Genomic DNA, 22,300 nt, shown 5'->3' with positions numbered 1-22,300 from the left:
ACCCCTAGTAGATGTCAGGTTTCTCTCCATCCGACATCCCCATCCAGTAGGAAGTAGCTGGAGAGAGACACAGTGCCCTGTTTCCCAAGACTGAGAAACCTACAAAAAAAAGGGGCGATTGAAACAGGCTGCTCAACCATAACCTTGAACAGTACCTGAGCCATTTTTTTTTCTTCTTTCTCTCCCCTAGCCCATCCCTGCCTCCAAGTAAGATCCTGATGCTAGCTCCCCAAATGGTTAAGTGTTAACCAATGTTTCCTCTAGGACTGTGGAAAACAAGTGATATTGATCTATGCCTCTCAAGTAAGACGAAGGATGGCGCCAGCTACCCACTGAGCTGATGGGATAATGACAGGAAAAGATCAACATGTTTGAGATACAACCACCGAAACCAAACAGAAGAAAGAGAGTGCACATTCCACAAGTCCCAAAAACTTATGGCCCCTTCTTCCCTTAAAAACCTGAGCTAATTGGTAGTCTGGTGAGACAGACGACTTTAAGAGGAGATCATTTCCCTCTGTCTCCATATACTGGTATATCTAATAAAGCTCTTGCCACCAACCTCACCCTGTCTCAAGAACTGGCTATTTGCGGCAGGCGGCTCTAACTCACGAAATTGCGGTAACAGAAATGTAAAATGGTACAGTTACCGTGGAAAACAATTTGACAGTTCCAAAAAATATAAGTATAGAATTAACATATGACTCAGTAATTACACTTCTAGGTATATACCCACAATACCTGAAAAAGCAAGGACTGAGATATTTGTACATTAATGTTCATTACAGCATTATTCGGAATAGGCAAAAGGTGAAAACAACCCAACTGTCCAACCACAGATGAATGGATAAACAAAATATGGTACATATATACAATGGAACATTTTTTACTCATAAAGAAAATGAAATTCTGGTATATGCTACCACATGTATGAACTTTAAAAACACGCTGAGTGAAATAAGTTGAGACTCATAAGGACATGTACTATATGATTCCATTTCTACAAAATATCTAGAATAGCAAAGTGTATCAGGATCAAACTTTATTAATGGTTACATGGGGCAGAGGGATGGTGCTTGAGAAGTTAATGCTTAAGGGGGACTGAGTTTCTGTTTAGGGTGATGAAAAACATTTGGAAAGGGATAATGATAGCACAACATGGTGAATGTAACTGATGTCACTGAATTATACACTTAAAAATGATTGAAGTGGTAAATTTTTTGTTAGGTATATTTTATCATAATAAAATAAAAAAAAATTGGTTAACTGTGAAGTTGAGCAACCAAACTGTGATGATCTCCCTATGCTCTGAATTCCTGTAGCACAAATGGTATATAAAATGCCTTTGGGCCTTTTTATTATAATTTATGTAATTTTGAGTTTTCAAAACACCTTTGGTAAAACTTAACAATGCTATTTAAAAAGTAAATGCTCTACAGGCTAGGAGGAATATGATATAGAAAATAAGTTTCAGAATATTAACAAATTTGCATTAAAAGTCTAAGAATATAACTACATCTTTAAAAAAAAAAAGTCTTGTAATTGCTATATACTTTTAACAATCCAAATAATAGAATGTAATAATTTAAAATACAGGTGGGGTCATCATGAGTTGGAATTGACTCAACGGCACTGTTTTTTCACCCGTGATTATTTTGAGGATTACTTGTTGAGGACTCAACAATACGGGATTCCTTTTAAGGCCAGAGCCTGTTCTCAAGGGTAGAGGTGGAAACAGCTTTTCAGATTAAGCATTCTAGCATTCCAACAAATCTAGTCAACTCTGGTAAAACACTCTGCTGTGATATGGCGCTATGGTTAAGAGCTTGGCTGTTGACCAAAAGGTTGGCAGTCTGAATCCACCAGCTGCTCCTTGGAAACTCTATGGGGCAGTTTTACTCTGACCTACAAGGTCACTATGAGTGGGAATCGGCTTGACGGCAACAGGTTTGGTTTGGTTTTTGGTGATGTGATCCTAGAGAATTCAAAACAAGAAAGCTTATTTTTTAATTATTATTATACTTCAGATGAAGGTTTACAGAACAAACTACCTTCTCATTAAACAATTTGTATACATATTGTTTTGTGACATTGGTTACTAACCGCAGGACATGTCAACACTCTCCTTTCTCTATCTTCGGTTCCCAATCACCAGCTTTCCTGTCCCCTCCTGCCTTTTAGTCCTTGACCCTGGGCTGGTGTGCCCCTTTAGTCTTGTTTTGTTTTATGGGCCCGTCTAATCTTTGGCTGAAGGGTGAACCTCAGGAGTGACTTCATTACTGAGCTAAAAGGGTGTCTGGGGTCCATACTCTGGGAGATTCTCCAGTCTCTGTCAGGTCAGTAAGTCTGGTCTTTTTTTGTATTAGAATTTTGTTGTATATTTTTCTGCAGCTCTGTCCGGGACCCTCTATAGTGATTCCTGTCAGAGCAGTCAGTGTTGGTAGCCAGGCACCATGTAGTTTTGCTGGGCTCAGTCTGTGGAGGCTGTGGTAGTCGCAGTCCATCAGTCCCTTGACTAATTTTTCCCTTGTCTGGTTTTCTTCTCTCTCCCTTGCTCCCGAAGGGGTGAGAACAGTGGAGTATCTTCAGTGGCTACTCACAAGCTTTTAAGACCTAAGATGCTACTCACCAAAGTAGGATGTAAAACATTTTCTTTATAAACTGTATTATGCCAATTGAGCTAGAGGCTCCCCAAGACCTAGGTCCCCACAGCCCTCAGGCCAGTAACTCAGTTCCACAGGATATGTCTACAGAGCTTTCATGAGCTTGCCTGGATCAGGATATGCTGGCTTCCCCAGTACAGCACACTGTCTTACTCTTCATCAAAGTTACCACTTACGTATGGTCTATTTAGTGTTTTCCCTCCCCACCTCTCCGTCACTCACGACCATCAAATATTTTTTCTTTCTGCATGTAAACCTTTTCATGAGTTTTTATAGTAGTGGTCGCATACAATATTTGTCCTTTTATGATTCATTTATTTCACTCAGCATAATGCCTTCCAGATTCATCCATGTTATGAGATGTTTCACAGACTCATCATTGTTCTTTATTGTTGTATAACACTCCATTGTGTGTATATACCATAGTTTATCCATTCATCTGCTGATGGGTACCTAGGCTGTTTCCATCTCTCTGCCACTGTGAACAACATTGCAATGAACATGGTTGTGCATATGTCTATTCGTGTGACGGCTCTTATTTCTCTAGGATATATTCCCAAGAGTGGATTCTATGGTACTTCTATTTGTATCTTTCTAAGGAAGTGCCGTATTGTTTTTCAGAACAGTTGTACCGTTTTGCATTCTTACCAGCAATGCATAGGAGTTCCAATCTCCCCGCAGCCTCTCTAACATGTTATTTTGTATTTTTTAAATTTGTGCCAGTAATGCCAGGGTCATATGGTATCTCACTGTGGTTTTGATTTGCATTTCTCCAATGGCTAGTGATCTCAAGCTTTTCCTCATGTGCCTGTCACCCACTTAAATGTCTTCTTTGGTGAATTCTCTGTTGATTTCCTTTGCCCAGTTTTTAATTGGAAAATTTGTCTTTTTGTTGTAGAAGTGTTGCATTTTCCTGTAGATTTTAGAGGTTAGACCTTTGTTGGATTTGTAATACCCAAAATTTTCCCCAGTCTGTAGGTTTTCTTTTTACTATTCTGGTGAAGTCTTTTGATAAGCAGGAGTGCTTACTTTTTAGAAGATCCCAGTTATCCAGCTTGTCTTCTACAGTTTGTGTGTTGTTAGGTATGGTTTGTATAGGTATTGTCTGTATCCTGTTAATGGCGTGTATTAGGAACTCTAGCATTGATCCTAATTTTTCTTCTATGATCTTTATTTTTTTTTTTTGTTTCATATTTAGGTCTTTGATGCATTTTGAATTAGTTTTTGTGTATGGTGTGAGGTAGAGGCTCTCTTTAATTTTTTTGCAGATGGTTATTTTTCCCACAACCATTTGCTAAAAAGACTGTCTTTTCGTCATTAGATAGACTTTGGGCCCTTGTCACAGATCAGGTGACCATAGGTGGATGGATTTCTATCTGGGTTCTCAATTCCATCCCACTGTTCAACATTCATGTTGTTGTACAAGTACCAGGCTGCTTTGACTTCCATAGCTGTATAGTAGGTTGTGAGGAAAGGTAGTGCAAGTCCTCGTACTTTATTCTTCTTTCTCAACAATGCTTTACTCATCTGGGGCCTCTTCCCTTTCCATACAAAGTTAATGATTACTTTTTCCATTTCTTTAAGAAATGCTGTTTGTATTTGGATTGCAATTGCCTTGCATTTGTTGACTGCTTTGGGTGGAAGTGACATTTACACAATGTTTAGGCTATGTATCCATAAGCATGGTATGCTTTTTCATTTATGTAGATCTCTTTTGGTTTCTTACACTACAGTTTTGTAGTGTTCTATATATAGGTCTTTTACATCTCTGGTTAGAATTATTCCTAAGCATTTTATTTTTTTAGGGGCTGCTATAAATGGCATCATTTTCCTGATTTCCTCTTTGTAGTTAGTTCTCTTTACCGGCGTGTAAGAATCCAACTGATTTTTTTATGTTTATCATGGGCTAGTCTGCTGAATCATTCTATTGGTTCCAGTAGTTTTGTTGTGGAGTCTTTTGAGTTTTCTATGTATAGTATCATATCCTCAAACAGGGACAGTTTATTTCTTCCTTACCAATTTGGATGCCCTCTATTTCTTTTTCTTGCCTTATTGCTCTAGCCTAGACTTCCAGCACAATGTTAAACAGGAGTGATGATAAAGGGCATCCTTGTCTTATTCTTGTTCTCAAGGGGAATGTTTTCAGCCACTCTCTATTAAAAATGTTAGCAGTTTGTTTTGTATAGACACCCTTTATTGTGTAGAGGAATTTTCCTTCTATATCTATCTTATTGAGCGTTTATATCAGGAATGGGTGTTGCAGTTTGTTGAATGCCTTTTCTGCACTAAGATGATCATGTTATTCTTTTATTTATGTGGTGGATTATGCCAATTGATTTTCTAATGTTGAACCATCCTTGCATACCTGGTATGAATCCCACTTGGTCATGGTACATTACTTTTTTGACATGACGCTGAATTCTATTAGCTAGAATTTTGGAATCTATATTCATGAGAGAGATTGCTCTATAATTTCTTTTTTTTTTTTCGGTGCCTTTGCCTGGTTTTGGTGTAAGGTTATGCTGGCTTCATAGAATGAATGTGGAACTATCCCTTCCTTTTTTTTAGGTTCTGGAATAGTCTGAGGAGTACTGGTGTAAGCTCTTCTCTGAATGTTCTGTAGAATTCTCCACTGAAGCCATTTGGGCCATGGCTGTTTTTTGGGGGAGTTTTTTTTTTTTGTTTTTTTTTATCTTTTAAATCTCTTGTTTTCTTACGGGTCTGTAGAGATTTTCACCATCATTTTATGTTAGTTTGGGTAGACACTGGGTTTTTAGAAATTTATCCATTTCTTCTAGGTTTCAAATCTGTTGGAGTATAGTTTTTCATATGATCCCTTTTATTTCAGTTGGATCTGTTGTAATGACCCCAATCTCATTTCTTATTTGGGTTATTTGGTTCCTTTCTATTTTTCTTTTGTCAATTTAGTCAATGGTTTGTTGATTTTGTTGATCCTTTCAGAGAACCCACTTTTAATTATATTCTATCTATTGTTTTTATATTCTCTATTTCATTTATTTCTGCTCTGATCTTTTTTATTTCCTTTCTTCTAGTGGCTGTGGGCTTCTTTTGCTGTTGTCTTCCTATCTGAGTTGTGTAGCTAATATTTTAATTTTGTCCCTTTTTTCTTTTTTGATGTGTGCATCTATTGCTACAACTGACCTCTGACCACTGCCTTTGCAGTATATTTTCATTCTCCTTTGATTTTAGGAATTTTTTTATTGTACTTTAGATCAAAGTTTACAGCACACATACTGTTTTATGACATTGGTTAACAACCCCATGACATGTCAACAGTCTTCCTTCTCAACCTTAGGTTCCCTATTATCAGCTTTTCTGTTCCCTCCTACCTTCTAGTCCTTGCCCCTGGGCTGGTGTGCCCCTTTAGTCTTGTTTTGTTTTATGGGCTTGTCCAATCTTTGGCTGAAGGGTAACCCTCAGGAGTGACTTCATTACTGAGCGGAAAGGGTGCTCGGGGCCATACTCTCAGGGTTTCTCCAGTCTCTGTCAGGCCAGCAAGTCTGGTCTTTCTTTTTCAGTTAGATTTTTGTTCTACATTTTTCTCCAGCTCTGTCTGGGACCCTCTATTGTGATTCACAACACAGCAGTCAGTGATGGTACCTGGGCACGACCTAGTTGTACTGGACTTACTCTGGTGGAGGCCATGGTAGATATTGTTCTTTAGTCCTCTGGACTAATCTTTCCCTTGTGTCTTCAGTTTTCTTCTGAAGGGATGAGGCCAGTGGAGAATCCTAGAAGGCTGCTCATAGGCTTTTAAGACCTGAGATGCTACTCACCAAAGCAGAAAGTAGAACATTTTCTTTAGAAACTATGTTATGCCAATTGAACTAGATGTTCCCTAAGACCATGGTCCCCACAGCCATCGGCCCACCAATTTGGTCCCTCATGAAATCTGGATGTGTCTATGGGGCTACCACGGCCTTGCCTTGTACAAGTTGTGCTGGCTTCTCCAGTATTGTGTACTGTCTTACCATTCACCAAAGTTACCACTTATTTATTGTCTATTCAGTGTTCTTCTATCCTCAGCCCTCCCCTCCCTCATAACCATCAAAGATTGTTTCTTTTTGTATGAAAACCTTTTCATGAGTTTTTACAGTAGTAGTCTCATACTGTATTTCTCCTTTTCTGATTGACTCATTTCACTCAGCATAATGCCCTCCAGTTTCATCCATTTTATGAGATGCTTCACAGATTCATCATTGTTCTTCACTGCATAATACTCCATTGTATGTACGTACCACAGTTCATCTATTCATCTGGTTGCTTCCATGTTTTTGCTATTGTGAACAATGGTGCAATGAACACGAGTGTGCATGTGTCTATTTGTGTGACAGCTCTTCTTTCTCTAGGATGTATTCCTAGGAGTGGGGCCGCTGGATCATATGGTATTTCTATTTCTAGCTTTCTATGGAAGCACCATATCGTTTTCCAAAATGCTTGTATCATTTTGCATTCCCACCAGCAGTGCATAAGAATTCCGATCTCCCTGAAGCCTCTCCAACATTTGTTATTTCCTTTTTTTTTTTTTATTCGTGCCAGTAAAGCTGGGGTGAGATGGGATCTCACTGTGGTTTTGATTTGCATTTCTCTAATGTAGTGACTCGACGGCACTGGGTTGCGTTGGGTAATGTAGTGATTGGGAGCATTTACTCATGTGTCTGTTAGTAGCTTGAACATCTTCTCTGGTGAAGCATCTCTTCATTTCCTTTGCCCATATTTTAACTGAATTATTTGTCTTTTTGTCATAGAAGTTTTGGGTTTTCCTGTAGATTTTAAAGATTAGACCTTTGTCTAATTTGTAATACCCAAATTTTTTTTCCCCAGTCTGTAGGTTCTCCTTTTACTCTTTTGGTGAAGTCTTTTGATGAGCATAATGTTTAATTTTTAGAAGATCCCAATTATCTAGCTGATTTTCTCGAGTTTGTGTGTTGTATCTTGTTAATGCTGTGTATTAGGGCCTCTGCCATTGATCCTATTTTTTCTTCTATGAACTGCATAGTTTTTGGCTTTGCATTTAGGTCTTTGGTCCATTGTGAGTTACTTTTTGTACATGGTGTGAGGTATGGGTCCTGTTTCATTTTTTTGCAGACAGACATCCAGTTTTGCCAGCACCATTTTTTAAAAAGACTGTCTTTTCCCTATTTGGTGGACTTTGGGCCCCTGTTGAAGATCATGTAATCATAGGTGGATGAATTTACATCTGGGTTCTCAATTCTGTTCTATTGGTAAATGTATCTGTTATTGTACCAGTACCAGGCTGTTTTGACTACTGTAGCCGTATGTTAGGTTCTGAGGTCAGGTAGTGTGAGTCCTCTTACTTTATTCTTCAACAGTGCTTTACTTATTTGGGGACTCTTCTCTTTCCATATAATGTTAAGTTTTTCCATCTGTTTAAAGAATGTTGTTGGTATTTGGATTGGGGTTGCACTGTATCTGTAAATCGCTTTGGGTAGAATCGTCATTTTCACAATACTGAGTCTACCTATCCATAAGCGTGGTATGTTTTTCCATTTATATAGATCTTTTGGTCTCTTTCAGTAGTGTTTTGCAGTTTTCTTTGTACACGTCCTTTACATACCTAGTTAGACCTATTCCTAAGCATTTTATTTTCTTAGAGGCTATTATAAATGGTACTGTTTTTGTGATTTCCTTTTCATTGTTCTCTTTATTGGTGTATAGGAATCTAACTGATTTTTGCATGTTTACCTTGGATCCTGCTACCCTGCTGTGATTCTAGGAATTTTTTTATTCCATCTTTGACTTCTTCTGTTACCCAGTGGTTTTTAACCAAGGTGTTATTAAGTTTCTATGTATTTGATTTTTTTCCTTGTTCTTACTGCTGTTAATTTCTACTTTAATGGTGTTGGGATTAGAGAAGATACTTTGTATTATCTCAGTGTATTGGATTTCGTTGAGGGTTGCTTTGTGGCCTAAGATGTGCTTTATTCTGTAGAAAATTTCATATCTATTGGAAAAGAATGTGTATAGTGCAGCTGTCGGGTGGTTTATATATGTTTGTGAAGTCAAGTTGGCTGATCGTGGCCTTTAGATCTTCTGTATCTGTGCTCAGTTTCTTTCTAGATGTTCTGTCCTATACTAAGAGTGTTGTGTTGAAGTCTCCTACTATTACTATTGTGGAACTGTCAGTTTCTCTTTTCAGTGCTGATAAAGAGTTTGTTTTATGTATTTTGCAGCCCTACGATTGGGTGTATAGGTATTTGTTATGGATATGTCTTCATGATGGATCGTTCCTTTAGACATTCCATAATGCCCTTCTTTGTCTTTTATGGTGGGTTTAGTTTTAAAGTCTATTTTATCTGAGATTAGTGTTGCCACTCCTACTCTTTTTTGGTAGCTGTTTGCTTGATATATTTTTTTCCGACTTTTCATTTTTAATAAATTTGTTTCTTTCTAAGGTGTGTCTCTTGTAGGCAGCATATTGATGGATCCTGTTTTTTTAATCCATTTTGTCACTCTGTCTCTTTATAGGTATATTTAGGCCACTTGCATTCAGTGTAATTATTGATAGGTTAGGGTTTATTGCTGTAATTTTGTAGTGCTTTTTCTGTGGTGCTGATGTTTTCTTTGTTCCTCTTATTGTCTTGTGCTAAATTCCTTTTTCTGTACGTTCTTTTCCATTTCTTTTGTTTTTGCAGATTTTATGTTTACTGAGAGTTTATATTTTCCTTCTTTATTTTGATGAGTAGGTTTGCTAAATTTCTTTGAGGTTACTTTGAAATTTACCCTTATCTTCCTAAGTTTGAACCAATCTTTTATTACTTGGTATTGCCTTGCCTTCCTCTTCACTTGAAAATTCTATATGTACACCGTTTATTCCCTCTTCTATTGTTCTAATGTTGTTGTCATTTACAGATTAACTTCTCCGGTTCCCTGTTGTAAATCTTTAGTTTTGATTAATCCTTGAGATTTCATCACCTAGGTTGGTGTCTGGCTGATGTGGTCTTGTGTCCTAGATTCAGGCCGTTGTCTGATGTTGTTTGTTCTCAAATCATAGTGCTTTTAAAAATAATTTTGTATAAGTATGGTTTGTTTTTCACATATTTCCTTAATTTGTTTATTGGGAAATGTTCAAATTTCACTATCATATTTGAGCAAGAGTTTTGCAGGATGTGTTATTCTTGGTTGGCAATTTTTTTCTTTCAAGGTTTTATATATGTCACCCCATTGCCTTCTTACCTGCTGATTTCTGCTGAGTAATCAGAGGTGTCTTATTATTTCTCCTCTGTATGTGAGTCTTCGTTTTTCTTGAGCTGCTGTCAGGATTCTTTCTTCATCCTTCGTTTTAGTGAGTGTGATCATGATATGTCTTGGTGATTTTCTTTTGGTGTCTACCCTATATGGGGTTCGTTGTGTTTCTTGGCTGGTCACGTTTTCATCTTTCATGATAAGTAGGGAAGTTTTCTTTCAGCAATTTTTCAGTGATCCATTCTGTGTTTTCCGTTTTCTCCCCATTCTTGAACTCTGATCACTCAAATTTTTGCTTTTGATTGTATCCCACATCATTCTTAGGGTTTCTTCATTCTTTTCTCTGATTTTTCCTCAAACAAAGTGGTATACATGTATTTGTTTTCAATTTTGCTGAACCTGTCTTTCATTGTTTTAAATGTGCTAATCAGACCTTCTACGACACTGTCCATTTCTGAAATCTTGTTGTTTATCTTTTGGATTTCTAATTGTTGTTTTTGCATGATTTCTAGTTATGAATTTACTTTGACATTTTGTTTGTGTATTACTTTATTGAATTCTTGCACTGTCTTGTCTTTTTCATGATTTTGTCTATTTTTCCCTCATTTTCCTTCAACTCTTGGATAGCTCTGAATATTAAAGATTTGAATTCCCTATCAGGTAGTTTCAGTGCCTTTTCTTCTGCTGGAAGGTCATCTGCCATTTTCTTTTTCACGCATACTAGAACTGTCCTATCCTGTTTTTTTATGTTTTGATATCGTCTGCTGTCTTCGGGACATTCAGTAGTTGTTATTTTCTTTATTTACTGATTGTAGATTTGTCTGTTTCATCCAGTTTTTTGGTTTATTTGGTTATGTCTCAGCTGGCTGGTTGTGTGTTCTTTGTTGTTTGCTTCTCTGTGGGCACGGTACTTCTCACCACTTTGTCCAGTGGGCAGAGCCAGTTGTTCAGCTATGATGCATCAGGGGAGATCCAGCAGAAGGGGCTGGGGTGGGCTGCTCATGGCACGTACCAGGGCTGACAGGGCAGGGCCAGGTGTCAATGCAGGGTAGGTTCCAGTAGGATGTGCCTGTGCTGCTTGGGGATGTGGTGTTCAGTACACAGTACAGATAAGCAGGATGGAGGGAGGAAGTTGTGATGTGTGGAGCTAAGTGGGTGTAGGAAAGAAGAGAAAGAGGAGCCAAAAAAAGAACTGCTGAGGGACTCTGCCACTGCAGTGGCACAGACCTCGGGAAGTCATGTGCTGGTGGCTTTCTAGCCACACAGTGAGACACAGCCCATCAAGAATGGACAGATGTGGCACATGCAGCTAGAAGACCAAGAGAAATCAAAGGAAAAAAGAGAAAGATAAGAAACTAGATTAAAAAAAAGAAAGGGGAGAGAAAGGCACATGCAACTATGTGGTTGCAAGAAAGGGATGGAAGGGATGCAGAGAGTGACAAGAAACTGAGAAAAAAAAAGGTGAAAGGTATTCAGGAGAAAGAAAAGGAGGGTGGTAGAGAGAGACAAAAAAAAAAAAAAAAAGAAAGAAAGAAAAAAAAGAAGAAAGGCAGAAAAGGAAAATGCCCTAAGGGAGCCCACCGGTAGCAGGTCCCCAGCTGAGCTGCACTGCAAAGCCAGTCCAGAAGGAGCAGAGATGGCAGACAGTCCAGGTTTTCAGGAGAAAGGTAAGTCATGAAGATAGGGAGAGACAAGAAATTGAGAAAAGAGCAAAGAAAGTAAAGAAAAGAAAGCGACAAAACAATGCCCCAAGGGAGCCCTCTGGAAGCAGGTCACCAGTCGAGTAGCACTGCACAGCCTGTCAAGATGGAAAGAAGATCGCACATATTGTCAGGTGTTCAGGAGAAGGATAAGGAATGAAAGAAGGTAGAGGTAGACAAGAAATTGAGAAGAGAGAAAGGTAAAAAAAAAAGAAAAAAAAAGATGTCCTGAGGAAGCCTACTGTTGTGGTGGTGCTAACCAGGGAAGTGGCTCCCTACCTGCGTGGTGCACAGCCCTTCTAGAAGTATCAGAGATGGCACATGGCGCCAGGTGTTCAGGAGAAAAGAAGGGAAAGATGGTAGAGAAAGAAAAAAAAAAAGCAAGAAAAGAAAAAATCTCCAAGGAGGCCCACTGGCTTTGCAGTGCAGACTGGGAAGTGGCTTCCAAGGCGCGAGGCACTGCACAGCCTGTCTAGAAGGGGTAGAGATGGCACACAGTGCCAGGTATTCAGGAGACAGGGAAAAAAGGTAAGCAGAGAGTGAAGAGAAACTGAGAAATGAACAAAATGAGAAAAAAATAACCCCAGGATTCCACCAGCATAGTGCCACAGACCAGGGAAATAGCAGCCTGTCTAGAAGGAGCAGAGATGGCAAATGTCACCATGTGTTCAGGTAAAAGAAGAAACAGATGGTAGACAGATAAGAAATTGAGAAAAGAAAAAAAATTCCCAAGGGAGCCCAATGGTGTGGCAGCTCAGACTGGTGAAGTGGCTACCAAGCTGCTAGGAACTGCACAGCCCATCTAGATGGGTTGGAGATGGCAGGAAAGGTACAAAAGTAGAGAGAGATGAGAAATGGAGAAATGAAGAAAAACAGAAAGGAATACATATACACATATACATATCTATGTGTATATATATATATAAATAAATGTCCCCAGGGATCCCACCAACATGGCTGAGTGGACCAGGGAAGTGGCTCCGAAGCTGAGTGGCACAGCCCATCTAGAAGGTTTGGAGATGGCACAACGTACCAGGTGTTCAGTAGACAGGAAAAGAAGGAGAGTAGAGAGATGAGAAACTGAGAAATGAAGAAAAACAAAAGAAAAAATGCTCCCTGGGATCCCACTAGCATGGTGCCAGGACTGGGGAAATGGTTCCCCTGCTAAGCGGTGTTTCACAACTTGTCAAGAAGTGGAGATGGTACACAAGGCAAGTTTTCAAGAGAAAGAAAGTGAAAAAAGGTGATAGAGAAAAAACCAAAAGAAGCCAAATAAAGCAACAATGGCATCAAAAAAATGGCACGGAAGGAGCCGGCCACTGTGAGCCAGATGAATCCAAGCAGCATGCTGCTGGAGCCTCCTCAGCTGGGTGACTATGGCCCACAGGGACGCAGTGGAGGCTGTGAAGAGGGATGAAGTGTAGGGGGTGGGAAAGCGTGTATCCCTGGTTACTGGGTGCTCTGTTTCCTGATTGGAGCTCTGTGAAGCTGCCTCTCCGTGCCCCCTGTCCACTGATCTCAGTGGCTGAGGAGTCCAAGATGTCGAATCCGAGCCCTGTTAACTGATAGGAGACCTCCACTTCATATCTCTCTTTACTCCCTGCTTTCTGTTAGTTTCTGACTCCATTCAGTCCTTGGCTGAGTTCTTTATCTCTTCATTTGACGCTTGGGGTTCCAAGACTGATGTTTGTCTCTGTTTTACTTAGTTTTTCGAGTCTTTGCTCTGAAGGGATGGGGTGGTACTTCCCTCTATGGTACCATGTTGGCTCCGTCCCCAAGCTTATTTGGTTTTTATGTATTAAGAGAAATAAGGAATCTCTTTGCTTCCAAACTAGAAAGAGATTAAAATTAGCTTCATGGGATACTACATTCTCTTAAAACTCTAACCAGTTAACTTTAAGTTGATTCCAACTCATGGTGACCACAATGCATGTCAGAGCAGAGCTGTGTCCCATATAATTCTCAATGACTGATTTTTCAGACGTTGGTTGCCAGGCCTTTCTTCTGAGAGCCTTTGTGGGTGTTCAAACCTCCAACCTTTTGGTTAGCAGCTGAGCATGTTAACCATTTGCACAACCCAGAAACTCCCTTAAGACTGCAGATTTCCAGTATTGAGAGAGCATATCTGCCACGCAAGCTGGGAGCAGAGTAACTTACCCTGTCATGAAGAGTCCAGCCAACATACTTAAGGTAACTGTCATTTAGGAAAGCATCACTATACATTTTCATCCATACACCAATTTCTTCAATACAAATGGCTCTAATCTCAGCAATAGCATCACTAGAGGGGGGGAAAAAAAAAGACGCACATGACTAATATCCACAGTTGGAACGTATATCAAATTCATTTTCAGTAAGCAATAAATATTACATTTTTTTCAAATACTGTATTTACATTTGCACTCAAGGGCCTTCGACCTGAATATCTTTTGCTTTTCATATGGCTTCTGAAAAATATAACCTACCAACACCAAAATGAAAAAATGCTTACAGAAATCATCTTATTTTGGCCTAACTGCTCTATATTAGCTGGACTAAGAAATAACATTTGGAGTTTTCAGAAAGCCCTACAACTACTAGGGAGTCAACAAATGTTAAATCTTCTGCAACATCAGGGTACCAACATCCAAGTACAAAATAATGTAGAGCTCGAAAATTGTTTCTCCACAATATGCATCCTTCTAAGGTCGCACACATCTAGTGAATTAAAATAATTTTTTATGACCAAGAAACAAATTAGTTATAGATGAGACAAAATCATGTAAGAGCTAATATTTTTTGGAAAGGTGCAATAGTGTACAAAAACCAACACCTTGAAGAAATTATTAACTTTTTGATCAGGTAGTGGTTCTACAGCATAGCAGCTACTAGTACACATTCTGGAGGATGACATCCTGAGTTCAAAGCCTGCTCTACCATTTACTAGCTGTGTGACCCTGGATAAGTTCCTATCCTCTTTCATAGGTTACCTTATCTGTAAAAGAGGGAAAATGATAGTACCTATCTCACATTTACTATGGGAATTAAATCACTTAATACAAATAAAAAGTTGGAATTGCCTGGAACATAGTAATCCTTTAATACAAGTTCGTTATTACAATCTTTCGTTTAATTTTCAACAAACATTTACAGACAAGAATATAAAACTACACTAAAACTGTGAGAGGATGTTTCTAGACCTTTGTAATTCTGAATATGAACGGCACAAGAACATTTCTTTTTTCCTTAATATGAAATTTTTCAGAAATGAAAATGTTATTGGGGACAATTTAATGAATACCTGTGCATCCACTGCTCACTTAAGAAATAAAACAATATAGTTGCAACTTCCTATATATCTCCTACTGATGCATCTCTTCAAAAGTAAATGATTATCCTGGATTCAGGGAGTATCATTTCCACTGTGTATCTTTATGCTTTTACTACATGTACTGTTATACGTATCTTGAAACTTTACATAAATATTATCTTGTAAGTATCCTTCTACATGTTGCAATTTAAGCATACTGATTCATGTAGTTCTAACGCCTTATCTGCTGCTCAGTGTTCTTCTTTATGCATATATTACAAATTATTTATACACTTTCTCTCTGACAGACATTTAGGTTGTTTCTAAGTTTTTGCTTTTATTAACTGTGATGCCATGAATAATCATGTACATGCCTCCTTCTACACACGTGTGATAGTGTCTGTAGGGTCATGTTTAGCGGTAGAATTCTCGCCTTCCCTGAGGGAGACCTAGGTTAGATTCCCAGCCAATCCACCTCACGCATAGCTACCACTTGTCTGTCAGTGGAGGCTTGCATGTTGCTATAATGCTCTTCAGGTTTCAGTGGAGTTTTTGGACTAAGATTACTAGGAAGAAAGGCCTGGCAATCTACTTCCAAAAATTAGCCAATGAAAACCCAACTAATCACAATGAACCCATCTGCAAGCAAGGCCAGACAGCATTTCTTTCTGTTGGGCATGGGTTGCATGAGCGCAAGAGTCAGGGCCAACTTGACAACAACAGCGTTTTTCAACAGTGTATCCATACTCATTAGTGCCTTACGAATTAAATTTGGTGAGTGGCAACAAATACTTAAAAATATATAGGACAGGAAATATCAAAGCACTTCACACGCTCTAACGTTAAGTAAGCATTCTTTCTTGGAATGTACTGGGTACTGATGTAGGACGTGGTCAATAAAGTCTAAGACACTGTTTTATACCTACCAGTGAAATGACTGGGTGAGAGGAATGTACGTCTTCAACTTTATTAGAATTTGAAAAATTTAGAGAAATCACGGCTTCACCTCGTTGCCTGAAACTTGGTATTATCCTACCACTTAATATAAATTACCACCTCTGTGTAAACAACAGGAGGTTGATATACTTTGTTTTCTACTGGGCTGTCCAAATAAAAGAACAAATAACAGCAGCAGAACCAAAACAATTTCCCTCCAAAAACAAAACACAAAAAAATCCAGAAAGCACCCAAATTCTAGCATTTTACCTATTTCAGTCCTAATAATTAATTAGTCATCTTCATCAAAGAGCCATTACACTTATCTTCTGCTTTATTACCCTTGTGAAAATCGATTCTAAGTAAAGGCCAGGCTAAGATTTCTGTTGCAAAATCTCAGGGAAGCAAGTTGAAGACAAAATCAATAGGTATGGTGTTCTGATTAAAACTATAGTGATTACTGAGTATGGTAACACAATCATTCTCCCATCACTCTTAATAGATTAATTCTTAGAGCTACCATTGATATTGAGATTATGGGTGATTAATTCTCAGAAGCAACAGAATATAAAAGCTCAGCTTTATTTCACCAAGGAATTCTTGCTCAAAATCTTTTTTCTAATCATCTTTACTTCTGGGCCTAGTTTCATTTAATGCCTTTTTGTCTAATCTACTAGACTCCTGAACAGCTTATGTTCTTGGAACTCAGTTCCTCTCTACACACATTGCCAATATTATGACACAGCTTGCTTTGTTGGAATCCCAGTCCTTGTCCACTTCAGATGCTGGGCTACCCTTCCCACCTCAACAGAAAAAAGTTAAATATTCTTTTCTAGATTTACAGTCTGACCAATTGTAACCAAAGAGCCTATTCTGTCACAATAAAAAAGGTCTTAGTTGATCTGTCTTCTATCTGGGTTCTAAAAGTCCAATCCACTTTGCTTCCTGATACCACCCTGCTATACGTTAATCATTCTCTATTGTGATTATATTGTGTAATAACAGACTAGACAGGAAAATGAAAACTCCTTTGTGGTTGTTTTACAATATGTCCACAAATTATTTGCCAATATTCCTTTTGGTGGAGATTAATCCCCCTTCTCTAGAGTATGAATGTACTTAATAACTTGCATCTAATGAATACAATGTGGTGCTGTTGTTGTTAGGTGCCGTTGAGTTGGTTCCGACTCATGGCGATGCTATGCACAACAGAACAAAACACTGCCCAGTCCTGTGCCATCCTTACAATCATTATGCTTGAGCTCATTGTTGCAGCCACCGTGTCAATCCACCTCGCTGAGGGTCTTCCTTTTTCCCGCTGACCCTGTACTTTGCCAAGCATGATGTCCTTCTCCAGGGACTGATCCCTCCTGATAACATGTCCAAAGTACGTAAGATGCAGTCTCGCCATCCTTGCTTCTAAAGAGCATTCTGGTTGCACTTCCTCCGAGACAGATTTGTTTGTTCTTTTGGCAGTCCGAGGTATATTCAGTATTCTTCGCCAACACCACAATTCAAAGGCGTCAATTCTTCGGTCTTCCTTATTCACTGTCTAGCTTTCACTTGCATATGATGCGATTGAAAATACCATGGCTTGGGTCAGGTGCACCTTAGATTTCAACGTGACATCTTTGTTTTTCCTTCCATCTTCTTTTGATGCTTCCTGTGTCATTTAATATATTCCGCATACAATCCTTCACTATTGCAACTCGAGGTCTGAATTTTTTCTTCAGTTCTTTTCAGCTTGAGAAACGCCGAGCATGTTCTTCCCTTTTGGTTATCTATCTCCAACTTGCTGCACGTGACAGTATAATATTTTACTTTGTCTTCTCAAGACACCCTTCGAAATCTTCAGTTCTTTTACTTCATCATTTCTTCCTTTTGATTTATCTGCTCGACGTTCATAAATTTCAGAGTTTCCTCTGACATCCATCTTGGTCTTTTCTTTCCTGTGTTTTCAGTGACCTCTTCCTTTCTTGAGGTATGATGTCCTTGTACAACTCGTCTGGTCTTTGGTCACTAGTGTTCAACGCATCAAATCTATTCTTGAGATGGTCTCTAAATACAGGTGGGATATAGTCAAGGTCCTATTTTGGCTCTCATGGACTTGCTCTGATTTTCTTCAGTTTCAGCTTGAACTTGAATATGAGCAATTGATGGTCTGTTCCACAGTCGCTCCCTGGCCTTGTTTTGACTGATGATATTGAGCTTTTCCAGCGTCTCTTTCCACAGATGTAGTCAATTTGAATCCTGAGAGCTGAAATAGACTGGTATTGGCCATTTTGAATCAGACAATCATATAGTCTATGCTGGGAATGACAACTTGAAGAGAAATGGTGTTGCATTCATCGTCAAAAAGAACACTTCAAGATCCACCCTGAAGTACAATGCTGTTAGTGATAGGATAATATCCATATGCTTACAAATTTACATACCAACCACTGACCAAAGATGAAGAAACTGAAGATTTTTATCAGCTGCTGCAGTCTGAAATTGATCGAACATGCAGTCAAGATGCATTGATAATTACTGGTGATTGTAACGCAAAAGTTGGAAACCAAGAAGGATCGGTAGTTGGAAAATTTGGCCTTGGTGACAGAAACAATGCCGGAGATCGAATGATAGAATTTTGCAAGATCAATGACTTCTTCGTTGCAAATACCTTTTCACCAACATAAATGGCGACAATACACATAGACCTCACCAGAATCAAACTGGATACACTGGAATCAAACTGACTACATCTTTGGAAAAAGATGATGGAAAGCTACAACTGTGTAGTAGAAATGACTAATTGTGACTCCCAAGTCTAGGTCATAAAAGACATGTGATTTCTGTTTTATTTTTTCTCTCTCAGATCACTCTCTCAGGGCAAACCACCTGCCATGTCTTGAACATATTTCAGCTGCATTATGGAGAGCTCTTACAAATCAAGTAATGGAGGCCTTCCCTCACCAGCCATTAGCGCAAGCCATCTTGGAAACCAGATCCTCCAGCCCTAGTCAAAAACCTCATATGGCTACAATCCCTACTGATGTCTTGACTGCAGTCTTAGAGAGACCCTGAATCAGAACCACTTAGCTAAACTGCTCAAAGAAACTAGATAATAAATCTTTGTCTTATGCTGCCAAGTTTTGCAGTAATTTGTTACATGGCAAAACATAACTGATACATCATTTGCCTAATTTTAAAGACCCTTACTCTCCTGCTGGCTAATTCTTTTATACGATTATTTCAGGCTGACCAGAGGTTTTTTAAAATGCATCAGAAATTAGTAAGTTTATAAAACTGGAAATATTTTTCATCTCATTATTGTTGCATTATTCATGTGGGAAAATAATTAGAAAGGTACTGTATCACAAACAGTCTCATACAGAGCAAGTTACATGACTACCTGCATTATTCCTTAATATTTTACTTCACAGAATTTTAGACATAACATTTAAAAAATCATTAAACATTAAAAACAATTAAAAATCAAACGTTATGGATATATTAACTTTTAAAGAAAAATACTAATTAATATTCACATTTTGATATCAATTTGATAGGTCTAAGAACAACTCTCAGGATATAAGAAGATTAAAACAGAATGAGTTTGTTCAGAATAAATAATACTTCAGTATTATGTAGGAACAGCTCTGAAAATATGATTCTTAAATGTTTCCTTATAGTATGAAAAGTTAAAGACTCAACTGAAAAACAATAAACTTTCACTTCATCTCAAAATTGTTGCTCTCTCCCCTCTGTTGTTGTCACTACCCATTAAGTTTGTTGTTGGTAACGCCTGGGGTTACCAACAGAAGGAACTGACACAGCCAAGACTCTGACTTTAGCTTCCATAAGTGTGAGAAAATTAATTTGTGCTATTTAAAGCCACCCACTTATGGTATTTGTGTTACAGCAAAACTAGGAAACTAAGACAGACAGCAATCCCTAAGATGTAACAAATGAGAAGTACTTTAAGATTGCCCCAGATTACTGCTCAGAATGAGTTTTTAGGCAGGAACACAGGAGAGTAATCTGGGCAGAGCCTGGGTACGTCCCTGAGTTGAAGATAAAAAGTTGGGGTTTTCATGAGGCTAAGGTAGCTAGAGTTTCCAAGGCAGAGGACTAAAGAGGGGAGACTTACACAGAGAGAGAGAGAGTTCTGGAGATCTGCAGAAGGGTAGCTTCATCTCTTCAGCTGAGTACCAATCAGCACAACATGTATGAATAAACCACCCAAGACTGGGGAAAGAATGGAAAGAGGAGAGAAGACAATCTCTGGAGTAAACACAGGGCTCGGAACAGTGTGTGTACTAAGGAGTCAGAGCGGAAAAACCTTGTAATTCACAGGGCATTGAGCACAAAGAACTGTATTGTCTCACAGTAGTGGGGGAAATTAGCCTTAGACTAAATACTGCTCTAGTCTGGCTTAACAAACTTCAAAAACAAATCTCAAAAAGCCAAATATGACCGCATCCCAGGAAAAAGGGGAAGGATATTTTTAACAACATAAAATTATCCATGAAAAAACTGACCAGCACGCAACTAAAAAAAAAAAAAAAACCCACAATGTCTGGTATCTACTAAAAATTATCAGGCATGCAAAGAAGCAAGGAAGTAATCCAAAATGAGAAAAATCAATCAATTCAAACAGAACCAGAAATGACAAAGATTATTAAATTAGTTAAAAAAAAAAAAAACATTGAAAATGTTGTTATAATAAAGTACATATGCTGAAGAGGCCAGAGAAAAGCATAAACATATTAGAGGCAAGGAAGAGATAACAGAAACATGAAGAAACTACACAAAAGAATATTATAACAGAACTGCCTAAAACTTATGATAAACAGAAAAATCTTAAATGCACCCAGAGCAAAAAGACACATTAACTGCAAAGGATGAAAGATTAAAAAAAAAAAAACAGACTTCTTTTTAGTTGGAAACAAGCAAGTCAGAGATAGTGTAGCAATACCCTTATAGTATTGAAAAAGGAAAAATGTCAACCTAGAATTCCATACTAACCAAGAAAAACACCTTTCAGAAATGAAGGTGAGGCAATGGTAGAGTGAAGTGGTTGGAAAATCTACTCCCGGAAAACCAATTACAAAATGAAAAAGGAAAAAAATAAGAAAATAAAAAGGTCGAGAACTATGATTTCTAGAAATAATTTCTGGAAATCAGTCAAAGGCCAAAAAAAAAAAAAAATCAACGAGCATCTAGTCATGAAAAGCTCCTCAACTCTTGGTAACAACAGTGGCAGTATATGGCATTCACATAAAACTGATTCCTTCGAACACCTTAAAACCGAGAACGGCAGGTACAGTTACTAGAGTTGGGGATGCCTGTGAGAAACATGAGCTTTGATGCTGGAGGAGGCTGACTTGATTGGGAGCCAAGTATGAAATACCCAAGCACAATGAAGATATGGATAAAAACAGTGAACTCTACAGAATCAGCCTAACATGGCAGTCGTGTTTGGGACTACTGTGGTAGTCTGATTTGGGTTGAGCCAAGCACCCGGGTGGATTAGCCACAAAAAAAAAAAAAAATTTCTTTTAAATAGTTTTTATTTTGAAATTTTTTAATTTACCAAAAAATGGAAAGAATAGTACAATGATATACCTCACTAAGATTTACCAACTATCAACAGCTTGCCGTATCTACTTCATTTCTCTCTATATATGTAAGTATGTATAACACATTTCCCTTTTCCCAAGCCATCAAAGAAGTTTATACGAAACATGATAAAATCTAGGAAATGAGAGAGTCATAAAGTGACCATATAAGCTTTCCACATATAAATGGCTGGCAAAGAGTGCAAATTCATAAGTAACCTGAGAAGACCCAGGTTCTCTACACATCTCTGGCTGAAAAGGAGTCTGTCCACAAACATAAGAAAAGTTCCCAGGAGGGCCCTGGTGAAAGTAAAATCCAGAATAGACCTGAAATCGGCCTGAACTTTAAATGCATTCCTCATCCACTCTGATCCACCAGCAAAGAAAGCAGACTTACTGACTTGAGTTGTTTTAGTAAAAGGTCTAAGCAATCACTGGTTGACTACGAAGGTATTCAACCACAGCGGCAATCTCTTAGAATCCATGGGGGGAAATGACAGTTAAAAACAAAAAACTTTCGCAGAGATATGAGTGGCCACAAAGAGCGAGAGAGACAGAATTCTAAGACTCAGTCCAAGTAAATTATTAAATGACAAAATACCCAACAGCAACAACAAATCTCAGGGGAAAAAATCAGATTCCAAATTCCCTACAATATATTACCTAAAATGTACAATTTTTAACAAAAAATTATGAGCTATGAAAAGAGAAAGCAAGTGTGACCCCTAGTCATTAGTGGAAACCCAAACCCAGTGCCATTGAGTCGATTCCGACTCGTGAAACAGTCAGTAGAAACTGCCTCTGAAAAGGCCCAGATGTTAGAATTAGGAGACTTTAGAGCAGCTATACTAAATATAAGGAACCCTGGTGGCTTTTGGGTGG

General features: G+C 38.4%; 1 protein-coding gene across 5 annotated transcripts in view; it reads right to left on the bottom strand.

Annotated features, from left to right (window-relative positions):
* Positions 1-22,300, bottom strand: part of STAG1 (stromal antigen 1) — a 520,715-nt gene that overhangs the window by 164,371 nt on the left and 334,044 nt on the right. For all 5 annotated transcript variants that reach the window (XM_049870475.1, XM_049870474.1, XM_049870476.1 and 2 more), the window contains one exon: positions 13,748-13,871. In XM_049870475.1, coding sequence (XP_049726432.1) covers positions 13,748-13,871 — 124 coding nt within the window. The remainder of the gene's footprint in view (positions 1-13,747; positions 13,872-22,300) is intronic.

Source organism: Elephas maximus, chromosome 26, assembly GCF_024166365.1.
Source record: "Elephas maximus indicus isolate mEleMax1 chromosome 26, mEleMax1 primary haplotype, whole genome shotgun sequence".
In the NCBI taxonomy this organism is placed as follows: domain Eukaryota; kingdom Metazoa; phylum Chordata; class Mammalia; order Proboscidea; family Elephantidae; genus Elephas; species Elephas maximus.
Note: the sequence above shows the minus strand (reverse complement) of the source record. Positions and strands in the feature narration are given on the sequence as shown.